Source organism: Seriola aureovittata, chromosome 17 (genome assembly GCF_021018895.1).
Source record: "Seriola aureovittata isolate HTS-2021-v1 ecotype China chromosome 17, ASM2101889v1, whole genome shotgun sequence".
NCBI classification, from domain to species: Eukaryota; Metazoa; Chordata; class Actinopteri; order Carangiformes; family Carangidae; genus Seriola; species Seriola aureovittata.
Window position 1 is genome coordinate 15,740,488 of NC_079380.1, and position 25,813 is coordinate 15,766,300.

At 38.8% G+C, this 25,813-nt stretch overlaps 4 protein-coding genes across 6 annotated transcripts; 3 read left to right on the top strand and 1 right to left on the bottom strand.

Annotated features, from left to right (window-relative positions):
• Positions 1-40: 40 nt before the first annotated feature.
• Positions 41-2,936, top strand: LOC130184630 (zona pellucida sperm-binding protein 3-like). The gene is made up of 10 exons (XM_056400620.1): positions 41-556; positions 642-757; positions 848-951; positions 1,022-1,196; positions 1,622-1,739; positions 1,856-1,938; positions 2,009-2,181; positions 2,290-2,448; positions 2,547-2,633; positions 2,707-2,936. Exons 1-10 carry the CDS (start codon positions 158-160, stop codon positions 2,895-2,897), a joined length of 1,605 nt encoding a protein of 534 aa, XP_056256595.1. The 5' UTR covers positions 41-157; the 3' UTR covers positions 2,898-2,936.
• A 1,409-nt stretch (positions 2,937-4,345) lies between these two features.
• LOC130185551 (zona pellucida sperm-binding protein 3-like) lies at positions 4,346-7,060 on the top strand. The gene is made up of 8 exons (XM_056402072.1): positions 4,346-4,801; positions 4,945-5,060; positions 5,138-5,241; positions 5,325-5,502; positions 5,666-5,783; positions 5,907-5,992; positions 6,709-6,782; positions 6,921-7,060. The coding sequence occupies exons 1-8, from the start codon at positions 4,421-4,423 to the stop codon at positions 6,977-6,979; spliced, it is 1,116 nt and encodes a 371-aa protein (XP_056258047.1). The 5' UTR covers positions 4,346-4,420; the 3' UTR covers positions 6,980-7,060.
• A 609-nt stretch (positions 7,061-7,669) lies between these two features.
• On the top strand, positions 7,670-17,856 carry LOC130185484 (sterile alpha motif domain-containing protein 9-like). Its single transcript, XM_056401968.1, has 4 exons — positions 7,670-7,722; positions 10,062-10,117; positions 10,228-10,266; positions 11,250-17,856. Exons 3-4 carry the CDS (start codon positions 10,242-10,244, stop codon positions 15,884-15,886), a joined length of 4,662 nt encoding a protein of 1,553 aa, XP_056257943.1. The 5' UTR covers positions 7,670-7,722; positions 10,062-10,117; positions 10,228-10,241; the 3' UTR covers positions 15,887-17,856.
• On the bottom strand, positions 17,339-24,232 carry LOC130185486 (BUB3-interacting and GLEBS motif-containing protein ZNF207-like). Of its 3 annotated transcripts, none has more exons than XM_056401969.1 (11): positions 24,091-24,232; positions 23,380-23,506; positions 23,152-23,290; positions 22,889-23,071; positions 22,332-22,407; positions 22,153-22,223; positions 21,855-22,009; positions 21,553-21,645; positions 20,336-20,563; positions 19,971-20,106; positions 17,339-19,720 (listed from the first exon to the last, which is right to left on the bottom strand). In XM_056401969.1, the coding sequence occupies exons 1-11, from the start codon at positions 24,129-24,131 to the stop codon at positions 19,557-19,559; spliced, it is 1,413 nt and encodes a 470-aa protein (XP_056257944.1). In that variant the 5' UTR covers positions 24,132-24,232; the 3' UTR covers positions 17,339-19,556. The 3 variants fall into 3 exon arrangements, with proteins under 3 accessions (XP_056257944.1, XP_056257945.1, XP_056257946.1); XM_056401971.1 differs by having other exon boundaries at positions 19,564-19,720; positions 20,371-20,563; XM_056401970.1 differs by lacking the exon at positions 21,553-21,645.
• Between the last annotated feature and the right edge of the window lie 1,581 nt (positions 24,233-25,813).

Sequence of the window (25,813 nt, forward strand, 5' to 3'; positions counted from 1 at the left end):
GCAGGTAACTGGACTCAGGTGTGCAGTGTTGCTCTGACGAGGCTGCTTGTTTGCATAAAGCCTCAAATGCTCCACTGCTCAGACTGCCTTGCTGCCTTGTGGGTCAGAGAAGAGCCTTTTTGCAGCCTGAGCCTGTTTGCTGTTTTGAGAGACATTGATGGCGACCATGGTTTTCGGGGTTAAACTCCTCGTCGTGCTCTTTCTGTCAGGAGTCTGTCTTCGATCATCTTCTGCGTTTCCACCAGCACATTACACACAACATGCTTCGTCTGAAAGACCTCAGCTCGCACAGATCGAGAGCTCCAATCACGCCTCACCTGAGCAACAGAAGGCCCCAGCTGAGGAACGGGAGCAGGTGAATACTGTCGGAGTGACCTGCCACCCAGACACCATGGAGATTGTGATAAAAGCTGACATGTTTGGAGTTGGTGCTCCTGTTAACCGCTATGAGTTACGCCTTGGAGTGGAGCACAATGATTTCTGTAGGGCTACAGCGTCTTCAGGAGACGAGTACAGAATCATTGTTGGACTCATGGACTGTGGCACCAAACACTGGGTAACGGTGAATTTATTGTATTTCAGACGATACTATACATTACAGCTTCTGCTTCTAAAAATAAAAAACTATCTCTCATCCACAGATGACTGAGGACTCTCTGGTCTACACGAACCTCCTCATATACTCTCCTGTGGCCTCTACTGATGGGCTGATTCGAATGGATGAGGCTGTAGTTCCAATTGAGTGTTATTATGAAAGGTCAGTCTGCCTTCTTAAAGTTCATCTCTAAGATTGGTGGGTAATGTCTACTGATAAAATAAAAACTGTAAAATACTTCTGTTTCCTTAGGAGGTACAGTTTGTCCAGTTCTTCACTCACACCTACCTGGATCCCCTTCATGTCTACTCAAGCTGCAGTGGAAACCTTGGAGTTCGACCTGAAAATTATGACAAGTGGGTCTCGGTCACTTCTCATCGTGTAGTTTGTCTTATTTGCTCTTACTACTTCTTGATTTTTGTGCAGATGACTGGCAATATGAAAGAAGCTCTAACGTGTTTTACCTCGGTGAGCCCATCAACATGGCGGCCTCTGTCAGAGTTGGACATCACATGGGGCTGCGGGTGTTTGTGAGCAGCTGTGTGGCTACTCTTAACCCAGACATATACTCTGTTCCCAGATATGTCTTTGTTGAAAATGGGTAAGCACTTAAAACATTTGTAAGCTGCAACTTCATATTAATTGAAGGAGGAACTCCATAAATCAGTCTGTTTACAGGTCTATGGCCCACTACTGCATATGTGAGAAGTTTGAAAGAAAGCTTTTTGTGGTTGTGTCGGTTAAATCTGAAGACTGAAAGTTAGAAAATGAGAAATCTGGCAGTGTGGTGTTAGATGTGAACATAACAGATCTGTGTAATCCGCCCCACGTCTGTCTGAGGCTAACGGCTGAGAGCGGTAACCACAGAGTGAAGCTGAGAGGTTTTCAGGCTCTTGGCTTGTAAAACCTTAACTTTATGCCTCACCTGGCTGTTTGTCAGTTCTTACACAAAGATGATCTGGCTGTGCTGCATTGGTTTTGTTTTTGTGTACTGACTGTAGTCTTGACTTATCCTTCATTTCATAGATGCTTGGTTGACTCCCAGCTTCTTGGATCAAAGTCCTACTTCTTATCCAGAACACAAGATGATGAGCTCCGCTTGGTCATTGATGCTTTTAGGTTTCATAATGAGGACAGAGGAGAGGTGAGTGGTTTGTGTGTAGTTTTTGTTTTGTTTTTGTTTTTTTTGTTGTTTTTTTTATAAATAATGCTTGCAGTATTTGCTTAACTTTTTTTTTCTTTTTTTTTTTTTTCTTACAGCTCTACATCACATGTCACCTGACTGCTGTACCACTTAATGATGCAGAGGCACCAAATAAGGCCTGCACTCTTGTAAATGGAAGGCAAGTGTTATCCAGTGTGAAATATCAAATTACACAAACATGTGTGGTGAAAAATATCCATCTTTTTCAGATGGCGGTCAGCTGACGGCAATGACTACTTATGTGGATTTTGTCAAAGCCAAAATGAAGTTGGGCCAACCCACAGTAAGCCCAGCAGTAGCCCTGGCAAGTTTGGCCCTCGTGGGTTTGGGAAGCCAGAACAACCTGAAGCCTTATGGAGAAGTGGACTGAAGACCAATACAGGTGAGATTTCTTAAAGAAACTAAATGGCTCATGATGAATTTTCACCACTAGATGGCAGGCTTTACATAAGGCTTTGGACTTGTAGTAACTGTAAAAATGTATCATTAGTGTGGGAGCAGGAGGCAAGTGTGGGTCCAATGCTGGTCTTGCCAGCTAAACAGAAGAGTGGGCCTCTACCTGTGGAAGAGCTCCCTCCTGTTCTCAATAAAATCAGCAGACCTTCCCTCTACGGCAGCCAGTGGAGAAGTGGAATGAACAATAGAGTTGGTAAGTAAACCTCTAAAATCAGCACAGGTCATTTATCTTAGATTTTTGCTGTCCCATGATTTTGGCCTTTTTTTTTCCCCTCCTAAAATAAATCCTAGATCTGGAGAGCAGACTGCTTCCTGGTCAGTCTACACCCGACCTGGTGGAGGAGGATGAAGATGTCGAAAGTGAAACGGATCTAAAAGGTAAAGTGAGGAAAGACCTGACATCTTTAACTTTTCACTTCTGAAATGTAATGACTTGTTTCTCTCATTGCAGAAGGAGATGCAGAAAGTGAAGTTGCTGCACCACTAGAAAAGGTGGCTCCTGATGTCGCATTGAAATCAAAGTCTGCAGCACTGGACAAAAACACCACAGCAGCCCCCAGTGACGTCAGCCCTGCCACTCACGCTAAGCTGGATGTGACTTTACTGTCAAATGCAACTGCTACAGAATCTGACCTTTCATAAACAAATGACCCAAAGAGATAATAAAATGACTTGAACTAAGCTTGTGTTTGATTTGACTGCACAGAAGACATGAACAGCAGTATAAAGTTGTTGTTCTCTGGTAGTTAAGGTTGATGCTGCAGTAGAGATGCAGAACACCAGTTGTCCCAAATTAATATATTCAAGATGTTGCATACCAATCATCACATGCTTTGAGCTATTAATATAAATTAAACATTTTATACTAAAGGATGCTCACTGTTCCAAAATCCACAACTACATATGATTTCTTAGCTAGCTAGTGTGTTCACACTGGGAGGAGGGGGGTTCAAACTAGACAACATGTGTCCTACTATGCTGTTGCTTCATTGAATAAATGGGAGAAGGTGCTAAAAGAATCTTTAAAACAAACTGGGGGGGCTCCAAATAAACCTGGGAAAGTTATTAAATTTTTTTTTTTTTTCTTTTCATTTTTTTTTTTTTTTTTTCCCCAAAAGTTTAACTTTAATTACATGTCACTTTGACATCTGACAACTACACCAAAATCTAGATGCACACTGACCCTAAAACAGAAGTGAGAAACATGGACCCCTGCAGGAGGATTGCTGCAATCTTGACTGGTGCTGACAGTGTTCATGACTGATTTCAGAACTGGATTTTAAATTTTCACTTGGTCAGAAGTATGAGTAGAGTTGATTTGTCAGACCATACCACTATGATTGGCAGTAACAATGAAATGATTATCTTACAGCTACATTGGGTGTCTCAAACAGGGATTCAAAGTAATTTTCCATATGTAGGTTTCAAAAAAATCTGATCAAACATGAAGAAATGCAGAATGGAAGTGGAAACTTTCCTACATCGTATACAGTCCGGAGTTGTTGGTTTGGTTCATATAGATCAGAAAACACAGCTGTTTTACGGGACATATCTCAAATACCAAATATACCAAAATGTGCTTTTTCAGTGGCATCCAGAGTTATTTTGTGACAGAAAAAAAAGTTAGTTTGGGTAAATGCAGTGATTCAGAAATCATAGCATCCTATGAGTGTGTGATCATAACTCTGTCTTACAGTTGCCTATAATCTATTTCATTTTTCTTATTTCCTGTACCCGTTTCCTTGCTGACATGCACCAACACTTTTTAAGGAAAATCAATAAAAACTTTAAAGTGAAAAAAATGTACCAGATATGACAACATTGCTGACAATAGGTAAAATGGAGCAACAATTAGAGTAACAATCCATTTCAGTACTTGTTCATTTCAATATTGACCCATAACAAATGAGCAGCTTCTTCCTACTCTGCCACACCAGTTAATGAGTAAGTGCTTCCAGCTGTCCTCTGCAGGTGATTTGATTGGGCTGAACTGGGAAGTGTTTGAGGTGCTGGGAGGATCATCTGGAACCTTTGAATCCTCTGCATCTTATTTAAAATACTGCATCATTTCATCAGTATCTGTCTTCCTGACAGGGCTCAAGCAGGAGGTTGTTCTGTGTTTCACATTTCCAAAAAGTCTCCTGCTGTTATGAGAAAAGAGCACAATGGTGATCGCAGGTCAGGCAACCTCTCTGGTGCTGCTGTTATTATTCGCTGTTGCCGATTCCATTCGAGTTTTAAAAGATGGACCCATGATTGATGCTGAAGGAAGGGAATTTAAATCTGCTGCAGTGAGAACTGATGCAGAAAACATCAGAAGACGACAATCCAGTGATGGCTCCACTATTCGTGTACAATGCACAGAAGTGTCCATGATCATTGTGGTAAATGCTGACTTTTATAGAACGGGGCGTCCGGTTTCTGCTGGAGACCTATTTCTGGGAGAAGCCAGGCATTCGGAGAGCAGTCAGTGCCGAGCTGTTGCTGTTAGTGACACTGAATATGTCATTGAAGCTGGACTGCAAAACTGTGGCTCCAATTTAAGTGTAAGTTGTCGATGCTTGTTCATGCCACAGTAATGGATTCATCTGTGACTGGTTCTGTGAAAATCTTGATTTACTGCTTTTCTGAAAGTTGTTGTTTTTTGTTTTTTTTTATTTTTATGCTGTATAAAAATATTCATCTATAGATATCCGAGGATTCTGTGACCTACTCGAACAAGCTGATTTTCTCACCAGCTGCCAGTTACCATGGCATTACAAGGCTGACCCCTGCTGTAGTCCCTGTTTCCTGTCATTATAAAAGGTAAAATTTCATTGTTTTATACACTGAGGACATTTTTGCTATTTCATAATGGCTGACTTGTTAACTTTATGGAACAGGACCCATTTTGTGAGCAGTAATACTCAGCATCAGCCCCTGACCCTCTCCACTTCTGCACAGTATCCAACAGAGCGGTTCATTTTCTCCTTGAAGCTTATGACTGGTACGTGTGGACTCTTAACAGCCGAGGCCCTTATGGCTTTTATTGATGAATATGCATGTAGTGATGTTGTTGTCTACATGTAGATGACTGGACAAGTGAGATGCTCCCTAGTGTCTTCTACCTTGGAGACCTCCTGCACCTCGAGGCGTCTTACACTGGTCCTGATGCAGGACGAAGACGACTCTTCATCGACAGCTGTGTGGCCACTCTGTCACCTGACGTAACATCAGTCCCCAGATATTACTTTATTGAAAACTATGGGTAAGAGCAGCTCAGTCTACATTATCAAATAAAAAAATTGCCCTTTTTTTTTTCATGAGGAAGTGTAATATAGTAGACCATAAGTGAAATACAGTTACAGGTGTGGCCCAAATGGCACATACACCTGGAACTGAACAACAGACCTTTGTCATCTGTCTGTCAGGTGTGTCACTGACGCAAAAGAGGGAGGATCAAACACACTGTTCAAACCCAGAACGAGGTCTGATTCGCTTCAACTGCAGCTTGATGCTTTCCTGTTTCACCTTGATCCAAGAAACTTGGTGAGCCACTTATAACCTGCATGATTTAAAATGTTTGGAAATGCTACAAAGTTTTATAATTACATTTCAGTGATCTCATCATTTTTTTTTTTTTTTTTTTTTTTTTTTTTTTTTTTTTTTTAGATATTTATCACTTGCCAACTGAAAGTTACATCTGAAACGTGGAAGAGCAGCCCTATCAACAAGGCCTGTAATTACATACATTCAAGGTGATTTTTTTAAATGTTTTTTTTTTTTCCTTGTGTGTATTGTAGCAGAGGAACATCTCCTTATGTTACCATACAAAGCCTTTTACAAGTGTAGTATGAACTTCATACTACTCTTGACTTTTAATCGAACATTTCCAAAAACACATCGTCAAAACATGTTAAAATCCAGAAAACACATCTCAAGTCAAATTTTATGTGTAAATATTTGCTTAAAGATGGAAGAATAGGTTTAATCCATCACAATATGTTATAAATCACACTAAGTACAACTTCAGAGACCAGAAAACTGTCTTAATCCCACTACATACACATGTTTATATGATTAATCTGACTAACTGCAGATAAAATGTGCAACTCCAAAAACCAAACTTATGTTTTAATAAATGTAGGTAAATATTACTTTTTTGATTTTGATGGCCTTGCATTTAAGATCACACCTGCACCAAACTGAGTCAGTGCATTGTTGTCAAAGTTACAAATTAGTTGAATTAAGGGTTTTACAAAAACAATGTAAAGTACACAAAGTAATTATCCATGAACCTAAACACCAATTTATACCTAGATTAGCCATTATTTCTCTGCACACTTTAAATTGAGAGAAAACCTTGACAGACACAGAAACTATAACTTGTATGTTTAGTAATGAAAAGGTATGAGTGCGTACAACAGTACATGTGTAAGACAAAATATACTAAAGTATTATTTTTTCTCTTCAGATGGAAAGATGTGGATGGGAATGTTGGGGTGTGTCAGTGTTGTGACAGTGTCTGTCACAGAAGATCAATCCAAGGTAAGTATGCTCTCTGAGGAGATGCAGATGAGATCAAAGTGTTTCATTAGTAGTACGATACCTTGTTTAAATGATATGTTGGGTCTATGTGCAGAAGTGTCCAACTAATAATTGTAAAAAACATTTTGACTGTTTCAGATATGATGGTTTGTGGCACAGTGACTCTTGGCCCTTTGATGATTTTCCCCAGCAAGTGAAAAAAGAACACACATCTGGACAATAAACAAACTTTCAGAGCCTTATTTCACATTAAACATTAAAATTATGTAACAATTTAATTGCCCAGTTTTGAGTGTTTTGATTTATGAATCATTGGAATTTTTTAAATACATTTCCTAGAGCAATTATCATTACATCATTATCATTACAGTATTTCAATCAGAGCAAGCATTTAAGAAAGTCTCCTTATGGCTGTTTACAAAATAGTTTTTTTCGTTTTGTAGTCTGTGAATGAGCGGAAAGGGGAAATTCTTAACCCAGTCCTCTTTGGACTGTGGGAGGAGGCCGGAGTACGCGGAGAGAACCCATGCATAAACCATTGTATAGTAAGGCATAAAAACATCATAGTATAGTAAGGTATTAAAAAGTCATAATATGGTATATAATATAGTATGCATATAATATATATCCTCTTAGGTGACACATATGGTAACATCACTCTTGATATTAATGACATATATGTCCCTATAAGTAAGTCATAGTATAGTAAGGCATAAAAAAGTCATAGTGTAGTAAGTCATGAAAAAGCCATAAATAATGGCATAAAGGATCGCCTTAATAAATGTGTTTGTGGTTAAGCAGTCGCAATGACAAAATGTCGGGGGGGGGGGGGGGGGAGAGGAAGAACATGTTGTACTTTGCATTGGACAAACTCACAACTGCAGCTACAAGACAGGAAGTTGGGTGTTGAACACAGTCTGCCTACAAGATTACAATACCGGTAAGTGCAATGAGTTATCTAAGATATGAAATCTTAGTCAAAAATGTTTTTTGTGGCTTTGTTTGATTTATCTTATTTCATAGATAACCCTAAAACGAAAGAGCCAATTGTTGTTTTTCAAAGTGCAATGTTACATTACAGTAGATGTAGAGACTAAACCAAGCTGTGGACTTACGCAGATAAAACATCAATCCATGGGTGAATTTATTATCTAGTCGGTGGCAACAACTGGAAATTTGTCTTAGCCTGTAGCTTGAATGCAATATTACATTATCTAACTTCTGCCACACTGGGTCTATTTAATGTGAAGCCAGTTACAACTCAGAGACACACCCAAGTGAAAGATAAGATTTATAAAATAAGTTTACCCAAAAGGTGGTTTCCATGGTTTGTGTGTCAAGTTTTTATTTTGGCTGCAAATATTTATCAAGAATTCAATAATTTGAGACAATTACATATGAGTCCGGAGAAACTGATGATTCAGGAAGAGACACACCCAGGTTTCTTGTCTGCTCTGAAACAGAACATAAAATTTCACACAAATGGTTAATATTTTATATGACTGAATCGACAGAGATGTAACCTGAAACTAGTCGCGGAGGAAGACAACCATGAGGCTAGGTGTTTTTTTAACTTTATTAACAACACAACACCAAGCAGTCATTGTGCCACTGAACTAGCAAGGTGCGAGACAGAAAAATGTCAAGGAAATGGTCCACAATCATTGGATGTCAGCAAGACAATATATCATTGCACAGCCTTCCTAAGGATAATAATATTAGAGTCTGTTTAGCTCATTTCAGCACCGATTGACTATCGCCATTTGTATTTACTTGTGAGTTTTACCAAGTAACATTAACTGGCTACATTCACTGGTTGGTCAGCCAATCGGAAGAGAGGCTCAGAGACAGACGCAAAATGCCCTGTACATGGTAGAGGGTTAGGGTTAACCCTAACCAGAGAGAAGAGTTAGAGAGAGGATGTAAAAACTATATTGAGATGGTTTTTATGCCTTCTCGCAGGCAACAGCCAGAGTCGGAAGCAATATGTTGTTTGGTTGTCTGTCTGTCCATACATATATCCCTCCATCCAATTCTCGTGAACACAATATCTGAGTAATGGTGGTCAAAGGTCAAGGTCACATTGACCTCACAAAATGTGGGTTTGGCCTTGTGAACCCGATATCTCAGTAATGCCTTAAGGATTTTCGTCTTTTTTTGCACAAATGTCCACTTGGACTCAAGGATAAACTGATTACATTTTGGTGGTCAAAAGTCAAGGTTGCAGTGACCTCTCAAAATATGGTTTTGGCCTTGTGCACACAATATCTTGGGAACTCTTCAAGGGAATCCCCTCACATTTAGCACAAATGTCCACTTCGACTCAAGGATGAACTGATTAGATTTTGGTGGTCAAACCTCAAGACCATGGTGACCGCACAAAACACAGTTTTGGCCTCTTGAATTTTGTATCTCAAGACCACCTTGAGGAAATTTGTTTAGATTTGGCAGCCTTAGCAGAGACTTGGTCTCAAAGATGAACTTATTAGATTTTGATGTTAAAGGTCACAGTGATTCCACATTATTATGATTGCAATTTATCAAGAATGCCTGGAGGGAATTTCATTACTTCTGACCTCACAAAACATGTTTTTGGCCAAAACTCACAAACTCATATGCTTATTATTACGCAATTAAACTCAAATGACTATGCGGATAAAATTAGGTGATAAAATTTTATATCCATAGGTCAAAGGTCAACTTCACTGTGACATAACGTTCTGCAAAAATACCTTTGGCCATTATTCAATGCTGTAACTTGGGAAGGGGCGATTGTGACCATGTTTCCTGCAGCTTGGCTGGTTGGCGGAGGCATACAACCGCTTATTCTAGACCACTAAACCACAAATATATCTTCCTATGGATATCAAAACTTCAAATAAAACGCTGGAAAAGTGTAAAGTATGGGACCTAATTTGTTTACCAAACATTATATTAAAAAGCGACAATAATCTGCACTAATCTGTAACTTCATTTCCTCCCGTTACAGTAGCTTGACACCATGTGTGCATGACTTATAAATTCAATTAGATGAATTATCTATTAATAAATTTTCTCGTCACACTTGCAAGGTTCCATACATAAAAACTATTGAACCAAAACTATATAAATGCTTAAAATAGCACAACAATTATGTAAAATTAAAATGGCTTAAGAAATAAACATGGACTACATTGACAATGAACAAATTCTTAATTATGATTTTGAATAGAAGTAACATTCAAACACAAGAATGTTAAGAAGCGAAGGTGTGCTAACACTGCTTTGTCACCGACACAGAAAGGCTGATACACAATCAACAATGATGGAAGTGCTCTAGTTTTGTGCTGCAGATGGTAAGTGTGATTTGTATAGTATGTATGTATGTATGCACATGTTAATGATTCACAAAACAAAGTTACAAGCTTTAACAAACATTGAAGCTTAGTTTTTTAACTGTCCTTAGGAATATCCATAAAAATGGAACGTAGATCCTCAGAGATGGGTGAGTATGAAATGTTGCGCTACATCAGTAAATATAGGTTCAAAAATTAAATAAAATCCCTCTTCCACTAAATCTGGCACCATTAGGAATCAGTGACAATTCGAAGAAAAACAGTATTAATTCTCTAAAAGCTGTCAAATAATGTTGATTTAACAAATTTACCAATGCTAATGCAGTGTCTTGTGTGTCCATGTAAATCTATCACAAAACATTTTTGTACAATGATGTTACTTACAACATACTGTAAGAGTATTTCAGTATTAATTATTATAACAAAAGATTATACAAGACGATAATGTGATGGGATTAATTGTTTTGGACTGCACTTACAGGTACACTGAAATCTGCAACTTTTCTATTGTTTCTTCACACTTGTGAACCTAGATGGTCATTTTTCCAGTTGCAGCACATGTAGTTGAAATGTGGACCACATGGATATTACATATTAGATTGGGTGTTTAAAGAGTACACCCAGACACGGAATTCTATATGCACTGCAATATAGCAGTTATCATGCTCTTATCCACACATTGTGCTCAACTACACATCACAATGGCCAATGGCCCTTATACAACATAGTCATAAGTGCAACATACTTGAATATTTTAAATCATAGAGGTCAGTGCAGCTGCTGCATAATAAGAATAATTAACAGTACCAAACAAACACACACAAATCTCAGAGGCAGCTATCAATGCATTGCCAGATACCAATAATTGTGAAAATGCATCTTTTATACCTTTTTTAATACAGTAATTTGCATTGACCCTTTAAACACAGACATAGTCCAAACACCTACTTTACAATACAAAACAACTTTTATGTCAGTATTATGTACCAACAATCTACCACTGTGTGTTGCAACAATATAACATCTTGAATACTGCATATACTGTGTAATTACAGATCTCCATCACAGTAAAACCGAAAAGATGCATTTAAGTGCTATTTTATGCCAGTTATTTTGTCATTTTGTTCCACAGAATGGCGTGAACTGTCCTATGACAGGTGGACAGAATCTCACGTGAGCTCCTGGTTGAGATACATTGGAATAAAAGAAATTTACATTAAAAATCTGGAGGAGGAGGAGGTGACAGGACCAGTTCTCACAACTCTACATAGTAAATTCCTCAGCACTACCATTGGAATGAAAATTGGCCAAATTGAGCATCTGCTGAAGAAAAGAGATGAGCTCCTAATGTCAGAAGAGCAGAAAATAAAAAATCAAAGTGGTTTGTGTGGTAAAGGTAGAGATGACAAGAAAGAAAATATATTAGTTTCAGGACAAGAACCCAAACTTTGTTCACAAGAACCTTGTGACAGAGTGGAGACAGGGAATATTCCCATAACATGTTGTGAAAACTCAACCTCTACAGACAAAGTATTGTCTTTCTGTGAATTTAAGAAATTTGATCAGTATGAAAAGGACTGCAGGTATGTAAAGCACAATGTGCTTCCACCAGAGACAGGAGTTGAAAACATGATTGTTCCATGTCATGAATTTAAGTCCCTGGAGACTGCACACAAACTAGACTCAACAAGGCTACAAACAAAAGTAGCATGTGAGGTGTTAAAATTTGCATGTGCATGCATGAATATGAGAGCCAATGGGACAATTCATTTTGGCATAATGGATAAAGTCAAAGGTACTCACAAGCATGGAGAAATCATAGGAATACCTCTCAAAAATCAGGAAGACTTTGTGGATGCATTGGACTACATTGAAAGATGCTTCAAAGATTCAAATCAACAATGCGATGCCAGGAGTTGCATAAGGAACCCTCGATTCATTGAGGTGCTGGACAAGGAAACTACTGAGAAAACATGGGTTATTGAATATGATGTTGTCCCAAAAGCGAGCACTGTAAAAGATAAGCTATACTCTGTCGGTGTTCCAAAATTCTATGAGAAAGACAACAAAGTCAGATGTGAACAGAAAGTTCCCTACTACAGAGTAGGAGCGAACACAAAACAAATACCCGATGATGACCTTGTTCGTTTCATTCAAGGGCTAAGAGAGAAAGACCAACAGAGAGAGGAGGCAGAATCTTCCAGTAATCAAACAACTGTGGACTCAAGAGAGGATCAAAAGAGGAAACTCGCCATCCTCCTAACATGTGGAAAAACACACATGGACAACTCTCTGCATTACATCATTGTGACAAACAAATTTCAGCCAGAGCATCTTGACAGCATAACCTTCTTGGTTAACATGAAGCTATTCTGTGTGTTCGATTTTGACCCTGATTCAAAGACATCTGGTTTTTGTGGTAGATATAAGCAACAGAAGGCTGTGAACCTCCACTTTCTTGATGACTATGCAGATGACATTAAATCTTTGCAGCTTTTTGAGAGAACAAGCTGGATTTTCTGCAATGGAAGAACCGACTTCCCTGGTGAGGAACAAACCTGTGATGAAAAAACCTGGATCAGAACAAGAAAAAAGAAGCTGAAAATGGCAGTGTCCCTCATCTGCAATAATATCCTTCCCAGGCAATCATTTGTGGTCCTCTTCCTGCTCATGTCTGATGTTGAGCAGCCACTTGTTGAGACTTTCCATGAATTCTATGCAGAGATGAATGGGCATGCATCTTTGGCAGTCATATCAGAGTTGAAGGACAACTACAAAAAGTGGTCAAGTCTTGCTCAAGTGTCTTGTCACATGTCTACACTCAAAGAAATCAGCATTGTTGAAATGCCATTGAGTCATGTGGACGCTACTGTTCAAAGCATTCAACTCTCAAAGAATAAGCCCACTAGGACATTGCCAGTCTTAAATGGAGGACTGTGCTTTTTAAAGTCAGTTGAAGAGGCTATGCTTGATTCTTTGGAAATCATCAGTGTGGACCAGTGTGATGACACAAAACTGGAGATCATGAATGATGATGAAATCCAACAAATTGATTCCTACTTCTATCGAGGCGGAAAGATAGACTGGAAAAACTTATGGCTTGCTGACAAACACAAGTGTGGGTCTATCATAAAGAGGGATGCCTACGAAGACACAAGCACAATCCTGGACAAGATAGCACATCATAGCAAAGCCATACGTCCCATTGAGAGTGTGAACATATACCATCATCCTGGCAGTGGTGGAAGTACAGTGGCACGACAGATCCTCTGGAGCTGGAGAAAAAAAGTACGATGTGCAGTTGTTAAACAGTGTAAGGAAATCACAACTGTGTGTGAGCATGCAGTTAGACTGAGGGAACATGATGAGAGAGACCAAAACAACTGCTTGCCAGTGCTCTTGCTCTTGGAGGATCGAAATGCAGATTACATAGATGACCTCAGACGGGAGCTTGGAAATGTCGTCGCAATAAAAAAAATTAGTCACTCTGTGTTGTGCTTTATCCTGCTCATCTGCAACAGGTCAAATGATCCAGAGAGGATGTGCAGAGCATTGCCATCTCAAACAGTAGCAATCACACATAAGCTATCAAATTCAGAGAAGCCTAAGTTCTCACAGAAGCTTGAGCAACTTAAGCAGTTCCAACCAGACTTACACTTCATCCTAACATTTGTTCTGATGACTGAAGGATTCCAGCCAAGTTACATTAAGGACTTTGTGAAAAACATTCTAGATAAAATTGATCATTCATCACTCATCACTCGCCTCATCAGATTTGTTGCTCTTCTGAATTGCTACGTTGAAGACTCATACATGTCTGTGTCACACTGTGAGGCATCTCTTGGCATAACTACCAATGTGATACACCGAGCACATAGCATAGCACATAAAGTTCAGTACCATGCATTTGTGGAACATCTCAGTGATGAAGCAAAGCTTATTTTCATCCACCTTAAACAAGATTCAACACACATCTCATCAATTCGAATTATTCATCCACTGGTGGCAAAAGAAGTTCTGAGTCAGCTGTCTGCAAAATTGCCTCAAAGTGATATTGCCATGGACCTCATCAACGACAAGGTACTTATAAATCACAGGTTTGACAGGGATGAGTTCCTGAAGTTCATCGCAGCTCTTTTCATCAGACGCCGTAAAATGAGCAGAGGAGATCCTAAAGACACAGCTTTTTCACCCCTTATTGAGCATGTCAGCACCGAGGGAGGTGGTGTTCAGAAAGCTGTTGATCTCATGAAAGCAGCCTACATAGCTTTGGGAAAACATGCATATGTGGCCCAACAGCTTGCCCGGCTGCTTTACACAAATTTGAGATTTAAAGAGGCCCTAGAATGGGCGGAGGAAGCAAAATCTCTTCTTCCACATGATATAATTGTCCTTGACACACTGGGACAAGTTTACAAAAAGTGGTTTTACCACTTGTATGACACCTGTGAGGAAAAACAACCATCCCCTGAAAGGGGAATTGAAATCATAAGCACTGCACTCCAAGGAATTTCTGCCTTCAGGGCCTCTGAAAAAACACCAACAAAAGACACTGTCAGCCTTAACTACTCATACTACGGGGAAGTAGATGTTGGCTGCAGGCTACTAAGTTTTCTGTCAGCAGTAGATGTTTTTTCAAGTGATACTGGAAAATCAGAGTTGATGCAGTACTTGTTAACAGACTACATACCAGCAGAGGTCAAAACACCCTGGCAGAGGTTTCATCTGCAGTTGAAAGGGTTACAAAAGAGCCTTTGCCACACACTTGAGTGCATTTCTGAAGACCTCTGCTACTTTCAAACTGACATAAGTGAAGAGGACAAAGAACTTGATGCAAGAGATCCAGAACAAGTACACAAGCCTAGAGAATGGCTGACAAGGAAGAGTGCTGTATATGCTGGGTTATTTTGTATTATTGATGATGGCATCCAAGCAACTGACCGCAACAGTGCTGACATGGCAGGTCCAGCTGAAAAGCTTTCTCCATTCCAACGACAGATGAAGACTTACAAGCTTGGTGGAGGAAATCTTACATCCATCCTCTCCTTACTTCATGACAGTGACCCAGAGAGAGCAGGAAAAAAACTTGAGACAATAATTGGCATTTATCCAGAAAACCTGAAATGGAATGACCTTGACCTGACAGAACTTGCAAACTTCATTTTTTGCCAGATAGCTCTTAACTGTATTCTACCTGGGTCCTCAAAGCTCCTGTCCCTTCAAAAGCTTCAAGATCTCAGCAAAAGTTTCATTACAATAGTGAAAAACATGTCATCAGCAAGTGCTCTCTTCCTTCTCTCCCTTCTGTTTTGGCCTGAGACAAGCAATAAACTCAGCTCTTCTGGTAGTCAGATCCTTTTATCAGCCATTGATGCACTTCAGAGAATCTATGAGCAAAAAATCAAACGTGTGTCTCCGAGGAAAAGCAGAACTGTGACCCACTTCTTTCTAGGAAGGGCAAAAGGTCTTAACAAGATTGTCCATAGAAGTGCTATTGAAAAGCAGATTAAAGGCACTCTAAGTGAAAGAAAACTGAAATGGCTCAGTGGGGAAGTATGGAAAACCTGGAAAGTTGTGCAGTTGCTGGAACGTGTTGAAGGATGGACAGAAAATGGAAATGTATTTGTTAAAGGTGGAACGAGAGACAGCAAGATTAGGGTATTTCCTCGATATTCTGCCTTCCTGCCAAATGGAAATGAAAATGTCACCTTCTACTTGGGCTTTTCATTTGATGGAGTGGTTGCCTTTGACATCCAAGTAAAAGACTAATTTTCAATGCTCACAATGCACCTCTCAACAACTGTAAATATCAGTGCTAAACTACAATAGACATAACATGCTGAGATTGTGAGCCACAAAGCCTTTGGTTGAACTTTTCATGTTCCTGTAGAAACATTTACAACTATTTACATTTAAAATTAGTGTCTTCATTTGCATGGCAAACAAGATTTTGAATCACACTTTCCATTTTGGAATATAGGTAAGGTTTTAAGTGAATACATTCAGAACAAATTTATTTTTCTGACTGGCTAAACTGAACATGGCTAGATTCTTTGATTCTGTTGCTCAACTGGTATTGGCATACAAACTGCCTTCAACGATTTTTTTCATGGACTATTTAACAGCTTTTTAATATCCACATCATTAGCACTGCTACTGTATATATATGCAAGGATATATTTCTCAAAAACATGTGGATGAATTGGTATCAAAATGATGGACAGATGTTCTTGGATAAGACATGTTCTTGGCAGATTATGATAACAAAAGATTAAGTCAAGCCTTGAAATCTTTTTTGTTTTTTACAAAGTATTTAAATTTGAAATAATTTTGAACATTATGTTTTCAGTGTATTACTTGCGTTTGTTTTGATCTGAGAAGTGTAAATTAATTGTAACAGAAATCAGTCCGCGACATGTTTGTGTATGATAAAAAGCAGACAAAGTTGTGATGAAATTTCAAATGTAAGATTTTTCAATACAGGCAATTCAGTTGTTTTGCAAAATATCTGTCACATTAATCTTGATGCAAACAATATTTTCATATGCATGACACATTTTGTATTATGTTGTTTATTAACAAATATTTGATCATAGCTTTTTGCCTCAATTAATTTTGTTTCTATTCATTTTATAATTACATGTAGAAGACAAGAACACAATAATGTGTAAACTGTGGGGGCCCCTCGTAATGAGAGGAGCGACAATGGGGAATGAAACAGGGACACACAGAGTCAGGGCTTGAGACTTGAATCTTGAGCAGTATTGAACTGATCAGTTAAACTAAGAATCACATTATGACACATCTGATCTGAAACATATAAATAACTATCTCATTAAATCTGTGTATTTACACTGTATAATGTATACTGTTTTCAGTTAAATATAAATATTAGTTTGTGCATTTTAAAATATTCTAAGTGGAGAGAATTTGTTCCAATACAAAAGTGAGATGACAGTTTTGTACCAGATTTGTGTTCGAGGATAGCTTAAGGAAATGCAGTTCTGCAAAAGTGTGAAACTGATTTAAACTATTTCAGACAGCAAGAAGTTTTATTTTGCTTTGCTAGTGGACTACTAATATGGTCACTGGACTTTCCCTCTATAACTTTGTAATAAATGTTTCTAAATTTGACAGACTCCTAATTCCATATATTTTACAATATAACTTACAAATACATGAAACAATAACAATGTGGAGGTGAATCATCACAAAGACACGTTAGAGTTTAGGGACTGGTTTATTCAAGGAAAAAAGGTAAACATTCAGACTCTGGCACAGAAATCATCATAAAACCATGTAGAGCGCTTTGCGGGAAGATCCCAAAACAAATATTCATGATTAAATTTCAGGTTTCTACTTAACTTGCACAGCTTCCTAGCCAGTCCACTATCATATTCATAGACACATTATAAAACAAAAAAATTAAAAGAAAGGAAATTTGTGACATCTTTTCATAAAACTGTATTCTTCAACAGGTAAAAGCTTGTTAGACTTTTTTCTGTGATACATAAGAAACCATGAGTCCATACTTACCAATGAAGACTCTGCCTGTATGACTCATGTAAAATATCAAAATCAATTGTTTTAATATTATTTGCACCACAAATGATGTTGAGATGCTGCTCATATTTGGTAGAAGAAGCTGAAAAAATGTGTTGCACACTCAAGTAGTAACTATGATTTGATAATTATGATTTTATAATTTGTGGAGATCATAATAAATGATTGGCATAATTGTTGATGGCTTATTTTGTTTTTTTTCCAAGTGAAAATTAAAATCTCATTATGTTTGCACACAAAACACAGGCCGGCGGAAATTAAAAGTATAGCAGTGGTACTTACAGCTTTAACTAACCTGTTAATGCCAGAGATTCTCCTTCATGTAAGTAGTTAAATTCAAATGATCAAGTGAGGAAAGCTGATGAAACAAACGGGATTAAGTGGTAAAGCCATTTTACAAGCATATGAAAAGTCATTTTTTTCATCACAAATCTCCCAACACACATTTGATGTATATATGGCTGCAGGTGACAGCCTGCAAATGTATGTGGCAATCTAACAAACAATTTGACTTTTGACCAAGCCATCAATATCTGAGACAGTAAACTGCAGTGGACCGTAAAACTAGCTAATATCACAAGCTTCTAAAGGAATTGAGTTTCATTTAAAAGCTCTATACTTTCAGTGAAGAGCTACTAAATGAAAACAGAACTTCCTGATGCTCTCACCAGTAAATAATGGAAGATACAGGTTCAATGGTACATAAAAGCTTAACAAGAAAGAATATAATCCACATGAGATAACATGCCTGAAGGAAATGTTACCTAGACGCAAGAATACAAACAAGGGCCTTCACCAAACTTGCTGCAAGTTTGGGGACATAAAGATCCAACAGCGTGTAAGCTGTGAGGGCCCCTGGTAATGAATGAGAAGACAGAAAATGGTGAGACTTGCCTCAGGCTGAAACAGGGCTACACTGAGACAGGGCCTCAGCCAGTCCCCCATGGCATTGCTACAGGGAGAAGAGAAATCTGGGTTTTAGCACTGCAGCCACTAGCAACCCGGAAGTTATGCAGCTGTACAGTGCACTCAGTGTGTCAAAGGCAAGTCTGCCAGTGCCATGTACAGAGCATCAATGAAAGAAATTCAACATACTGCTTATAGTCACAAGAAAACATTTAACAACATTTTAATTTCAACTCAATGAAGCATTTCTGTTATTGGTTCTTCAATGTTCATCTTCAAGACAATAAAAACAGTCACCATGTAGTTTATTACTATAGTACAAACCTGCTATGACGTCTCTTTTCCCACTAATGTCCCGCAAAGAAGAGTCTTCAATTTTTGCCACATTTTATTACAGTACAGTTTTACAACAATACATATACCATTTCATCTATGTAAGGTTAAAGGGGTATTTCCTCATTAAATTATTAACACAAAACAGAATGAATGCACAACAGTTACTTGAAGCCCTCACCAAACAAAGTTGGGGACACAAAGTCCAACAGCACTACGTGCTGTGAAGGCCTCACTGTTTTGCTTAGAACAGAAATGTGTTTACATAACTTGCCTTGATAAAGGGTGGGTACTGCCCATGTAACTCCAGCGCCTTCACAACACTACGAACCATATCTATTACACTTCTATACACCTAAATGAAACATGAGAAGGAAAAAAAGCCACAGGACAGAGATGGTTTGAAACAACAGTTGATAGTCTTGGTTAGGTACAGTGTTAATATTTCCCATGCGCTCTGTGATGCTTCTATAGCTCTTTTGTTTACGGTTTATTCAGTGTCTCTTCCTCATAGCTCAGTAGTAGAATAAACAGTGCATCGTGGTACTATAATACCAATACTGGTTTGTCTACTAGCAGCTGAGGACATTAGAAAAGGGTTGAGTGTCCAAACCTATAGAGGAGAGGAAGGCGGGCTTCAGTAGCGGCCTCCAGGAGACATGACAGGGGGTCGCATACCCATGGACGGCCGTGGAGGGGCTCCCTGGTACCCCGGGGGAACCACATGAGGGGCCTGTCCATATGGAGGCATCCCTCCTGGTATGTAGCTTGGCATCCCTTGTGGTGGACTACCATACTGGCCTGCGAGAACATAGGTTTGTTGGCTTTTTAATCAAAAATTAGTAGCATTACATGTATGGCTTTTACTTTATAACAAGACTAGGAGTCAAACTAGGGGCTGTATGAGGCAGCGTTCATGTCAAACACTTTGGAGAAATTCTCATCCTATAGCAGAGTTTGACAACAGAAGAAACAGTTGTGTTCCTAACAAACCAACTATATGCCTAAAATGTAACATTTATTTCTGAAGTAGAGGCAGAGGTGTATATACCTGGTATGGGATGCCTCATGCCAGGCTGAGGAGCCATCATGCCACCTACAGGGCCCACTGACGGGGCAGCAGCGGTGGCCTGGCCTTGGCGGGGAATACTGCGCTGATACCTGGGCAACTGAGCCCGCAACTCTTCCTACAGGACACAGAAAGCAGAAACAAGGAGGAATAATTTGACACTGAAATTTTGGAGTTCAACCTGGAGTAATAAATAAAGTGAGATTAATCAATCATTTTCATTTCAGAAAATTCTATTTTTGACATTATGATATTGACTCTTGCTATAATTAACAGACTTTCAAATTGTGTAACTACTTACTGTAAAAGGTACAAAGAGAGAGAGACAGTCCAGCTAAACTACTTACCAGTGAGATATCCTCATCTGGGTGGATCAACTTACTGGTTGCACTGGAGGTGGTGAGGGTGGCAGGCTTACTGGTCACAGTAGAGGGAGGTCTGGAGACCGTACTGCTGCCACCATTGGGGCTGGCTACAGCTGCGGTGGCCTGAGTGTAGGCCGGGAATGTGGGCTTCGAGAGGTCAGAGGAGGTAGAAGGGGGAGGGTGGGGGGACCCTGACACAGTTTGCTGACTCTGAGGGAGGAGAAAGGAAAAAACATCACACTCCAGTGAAAGGCATTTAAATTTCACATGGGGATCACTTTTAGTCATACTTTGAGGTCACTCCCATGATTGAAGTTGATATTTTAGGCTTGGCATTCACATTATTTGTACACAGGATTAAGATGGATTTGCCTTGACGGTCTCTGGATTCCTCTTCCCCTTGATTCTTGCATCTCTTCTTTCAATTTTTTTATGGGGTCAGTTCACCCAAATAAGAAATTTCTTTAACCTCACTTTATCCTCAGTGATAGCCAAGCAGAAGTTTTGCTTTTATGTGCTGAGAGTTTACAAAATTCAGTAAATTTCTTAATTTGTTGGGCTCAAAGAATTTAAGAAGTACATTTTAAAAATTAAATAGCAATATGTCTTTCTTTTTTTTATGAAGAAATAGAGAAATAGGGATGATTTGGGTTATTTAACCTGCAACTACATCTTTTTCTGATGGCTTTACTTGTGCCATGCAGCACTAATTTGTATTTCCACTGTGCACTCACAGTTTTTGTTGGTCGATCAGCTTATTTCAGGAGAGGAACTTGTATGACCAAAGTAAAACCTATTTCTTCAAGCCTGCAAGAAAACAAATCCAAAAGAGCATGCTGTGCTACATTGCTCTGCAGCAGTTCAGAAACAGGAAGCCCATTTTACAAATCTGCATTACTCGCTAGTTTTTGATTTTGTTGAGTTAACAAAGCTAATTTTTAAATAGTATTTTATAAATGCAGATTTGTAGCAAAAGAAGAAGCAAATAAATGCATGTTGCTAGAATTACAAAAAATTACTTGAAAAAGGATTTTCTACCCACATAAATAGTTAGATAGACTTTATCATCTCTTGCTAAGACAGCTTTGGCAAATAAAACAGAATTAATCTGTCCAAGTACACCACAGGCAAATTATACACAACTGTGTGCATGCCAATTGTAAAGCTGCAGGGTGTAGAGCAGGCAGACAGCTGCGTACTTGTGATGTGATAGGGAACAGAGCTTTAGGGGAGGCGGACTCTGAGTCTGCACTTGACGACCCTGCACTTGTACTTGCAACCCGACTGCCCATCTGTAGCACAGGAAAAAAGTAAAGAATAGGAAATGTAAATAAAAAAATCAATTTAAATGAAATTCTGGGTAAAGTCTCCTTTACATCAACCTGTGTGAGCACAGACAGCCACTCAAACATTCCATATTCAACAGGAGAATATCGTTTTCTGCTCCATAAAAGTGTTGTGGGAGACTGTGCAGGGGTAAATGGTGTCATAAACTTTCTACCTGTCCAGCGCTAGGGAACAGAGGTTTGTTGACATCAGGTTGTGCTGAGGGGGCAGTGGCAGCAGGAACGGCAGGTCTGGTCAGCATGTTTGCAGCAGGGGGGACCTGAGCCATGTGTGTGATACCTGGGCGGTGGCCCACTGGAGGAGGCATACCTGACACCGGCAGAACAAATTCATTATATAAAGTAAAACATAAAGTCTAATCAAAACTTTAATTTAAAAAAAAATGACATTGAGGAAATAACATGGACTGATAACTGCTCTCTGAGGGTGTGTGATAGCAGGGCACTGGTTACCTGGGGGCACGCCTGGCATCATTGGAGGCATCCCTGGACCTGGAGGCATCATCCCAGCCATTGGTATCATCCTACATGCATGAGAAAAAACTGTGTGTAAAATACACAATAAAGTGGGGATGGGATTAATAATTTTTTTTTTTTTAAAAAGACAGTCTTGATCAATGACAAACATTTACCCTGGAGGCATTCCTGGCATTACAGGTGGCATTCCTGGCATTAGTGGTGGCACACCTGGCATCATTGGGGGAATTCCTGAAACAAGGAGAACATTTTTTCTTTCTTTTTAAGGAGTTTAACAAAAATATCCTTATTATTTCAGGCAAAATACAATACGCGAGCACAGCCACAGTATATTATAAAATTGAGTGTTCCTAATTTAATTGCAGCATTAAAATGCATTGAACTTGTTTACACCTTAATCAAAGTATGATTACCATCGCCTTTTAGTACACATACTTCAATACATATTGCAATCAATACGCTTGACAACATCTAGTGTCTCATGTATAGCTGTAAAAAGAACAGCATTCGGGGCAGCAGCTGGGAAATATGGCAAGAAGATCTAGAACCGGGGTAAAACCATGTCTGCAACATAAAGATGGTGTTTTAGATTACATACTGTTCATGAATATGAATGGAATAACTGGTAAACAGCACGACACCAGTAAAGTGTTATTTAAGATTAGCTCAATAGCTGGATTTTTGTAGTTCAAGTTGCGTCACTGTTTTGCACCTGAGTAGCTGCCTGGTGGTATCCCTGGAGCACCAGAGCCAGGAGGCATGCCAGGCTGTGTGATCGGGGGGATGTATCCTGCCTGGGGCTGGCCTGCAGCAGGCTGCTGGAAGGAGGGTCCAGGCTCATCATCCTCATCATACTCATCAGAGTCATCCTGGTTCTGCTTTTTCTTCTGAGTCTCTGAAAACAGGGAGTAGTATAGTCAGTCTCTAGAACACACCGAATCAAGACAGTGCATTAAGGTATTTCAGTGCTAATACCTTGGTTCTTTTGTTCTAGCACTCTTCTTCTCTCCTCCATGTCTTTCTCCGGAATACCCTCCATGCCATATATCTCCAGTTCAATATCTGTCCTTCCAGGTATTGCATTAGGAACTCCATCGATCGTTTCTTTATGTACCTACAAAGCAAGTGAAACAGTGAGGTAATTTTAAAGAATAATTATGTTTGATTTTATGAAGATGGTTTGCATTATTTTGGTTTCCTCACCTGCATACAGTGGATTGCGAGCCCAGGGCCGGTGTACAGCTTTTTATGACAGATGTGACACTTGAAATGTTTGGCCTTCTGATGCTGAATGAGAATCTTTTCATCATCAAAATCTCTGTTACAGTACCTGGGATTACGGTTTAGGAAACTGTTTTAATCCCTGATAAACCTGATCATTATTTATTTCCTTTATTTTGCCAGGTATTCCCACTGAGATAAAAAAAAGAGAGAGAGAGAGAGAGAGAGAAAGAGACCTGATAGCAGCTATACAAACTTTCAGACATATTATAATACAGCACAAAAAATAAAATATCACATATACAACATGACAGCAGTTGTGCATTAGCATTGTAATGTTATTTTTTACAGCTGAACGTGATGTGCACTTGTTTACTCAAAAACACCTTGCTAATGACACACAATATTTCACGGACCAACGTCGCCTGCTCTATAATATCCTGTTATTGTACCGTTATTTTTTCAGAGCTGGTCATTCAACTTCAATTCAACTAAACCGACAGCAGTTCTAAATCTATCATGTTGGCTATATTGCGAGTATACTATACACGTATCATTGTTATTATAGGCTCAGATTAGCTTACAGTCACCCTTATTTTAGTAAACAGAATAACGCTGTAAAACGCATAAAACAGGTCTTAATGAGAACAAGACAATGCTATTGCACTAAATGTAACATATGGAAAAGGATACCAACACCAAGGTTTCATTTGCTTTTTCTTCTTTCTTCCCATGGTTTCTGTAATGTCAGCTCAGCGCCTGGTAATCCCGTTCAACAACAGTTAACCTCAGCTAAGGTAGCAACTAGGACTGACGGGAAGGAAGATGGCGTCGACCCTCGCTCTCCAAAAGCCTGCTAGACATTATGGCCCCAGTGCGTCCTCTAGTGGTCCTATACTAGGGCCAGTTATATCCACAGGCCGAAGCCTTTATTATGAAGGGACACTTAGGGAAACAGCAAAATGACTCAAAACAACCACAAAGAGACTCAAAAATACAACAGGGGGCCTCAAAATAACCACAACAGAAACAGATAAAAGCAACCTCAGGGATTCAAAGTAACTACAAAGACACTCAAAAAATCCCAGAGACTCAAAACAATTACTGACACTCAGAACAACAGCCACAAAATGACCACAAAGAGACTCAAATGACCACATAAAAACTCGAAATACCACATACCTACAGAAAAGAACTCCATCCATACTATGCTGCGGTTTGTGTTTACTGCTGCCAGTAAATGGACTTCCACATCTACCCATGCATGACTATTTTATTTTTTAAAAATCAAGCTTTAACATTACAATGGGTAATGCAACGTATGTAGAGCCACAGTTCATACTTTTGTAAGTTAAGCAGTTGCATTTACAACCGTTGTTATGTTTACGCAACAATTTTTGACGTTGAAAATGTCTTCATAAAACACTTTTTTAAGTAACTTTATTCGGCAGAGTCAAATAAACAGCAAGACATGATACAATGCATACATATCAAATACCTAGGCCTACAATAAAAGAGAAAAGTCAAATAATAATAAAAAAAAATAAAAAGTCAAGAAAATGAAAATAATCAGTTCATATTTGAATTTAAATTTACTTTTATTGAACCATTCACTTTACAGTCATTCTGTGTAGAGTTTGTATGTTCTTCCTATGCCTGCATGGGTTCTCTCCAGATGCTCCAGCTTCCTCCCACAATCCAAAGATGTGCACATTAAATTAATTGGCGACTCTAATGCCTTACTATACTGTTGACTTTCTTATGCATTGCTATACTATGACCCTTATATGCCTTACTATAATATGACTTTTTTGCCCTCTGTACTATAACTTATTTTTGCCTAATTTACTATGACTTTATATACCTTACTACACTATGACATTTTTTGACATTTTTATTTATTACTATACTGTAATGTTTTAACCTTTCTATACTAAGATGTTTTTTTGACCTTTTTATATCTTATTGTACTATAAAGTTTTATGCCTTACCATACTATAACGTTTTCTGATGTTTTTATGCCTAATTATAACGTTTTATGCCTTACTAAACTACAACATTTTTTGATGTTTTTATGCCTTACCATAATTTATCATTTTTTACCTTTTTATGCCTTACTACACTATGACGTTTTATGACGTTTTTATGCCTTATTATACTTTGATATTTTTTTATGTTTTAAGTCTTACTGTGGTACAATGGTTTGAATTGTAGACCCGCGATACAAGGGTGGTGGGTTCAAACCCTGGGGCTTTATGGTGGAGTTTGCACGTTCTCTCATGGGATTTTCTAGGTACACCATCTTCCTCCCGCAGTCCAATGACAAGCACTGTAATATAATGCAGTCTGAGGGAACTGGTTTCGAATGTGTGTTGTTTACATAGTCTCCAACTTTTTTGACATATTTTTCATGTCT

Coding starts and splice junctions, on each gene's coding strand:
- LOC130184630 (XM_056400620.1), top strand. CDS start 158: ATGGCGACCATGGTTTTCGGGGTTAAACTCCTCGTCGTGCTCTTTCTG. Junction 557..641: donor ACTGTGGCACCAAACACTGG/GTAACGGTGAAT, acceptor TCTCATCCACAG/ATGACTGAGGACTCTCTGGT. Junction 2,634..2,706: donor AAGTGAAACGGATCTAAAAG/GTAAAGTGAGGA, acceptor CTCTCATTGCAG/AAGGAGATGCAGAAAGTGAA.
- LOC130185551 (XM_056402072.1), top strand. CDS start 4,421: ATGGTGATCGCAGGTCAGGCAACCTCTCTGGTGCTGCTGTTATTATTC. Junction 5,242..5,324: donor CTCCTTGAAGCTTATGACTG/GTACGTGTGGAC, acceptor GTCTACATGTAG/ATGACTGGACAAGTGAGATG. Junction 6,783..6,920: donor TCACAGAAGATCAATCCAAG/GTAAGTATGCTC, acceptor TGACTGTTTCAG/ATATGATGGTTTGTGGCACA.
- LOC130185484 (XM_056401968.1), top strand. CDS start 10,242: ATGGAACGTAGATCCTCAGAGATGG. Junction 10,267..11,249: donor ACGTAGATCCTCAGAGATGG/GTGAGTATGAAA, acceptor TTTGTTCCACAG/AATGGCGTGAACTGTCCTAT.
- LOC130185486 (XM_056401969.1), bottom strand. CDS start 24,131: ATGGGAAGAAAGAAGAAAAAGCAAATGAAACCTTGGTGTTG. Junction 22,408..22,888: donor ACCACCAGGCAGCTACTCAG/GTGCAAAACAGT, acceptor TCCTTGTTTCAG/GAATTCCCCCAATGATGCCA. Junction 22,010..22,152: donor GATGCCAGGCGTGCCCCCAG/GTAACCAGTGCC, acceptor TGCCGGTGTCAG/GTATGCCTCCTCCAGTGGGC.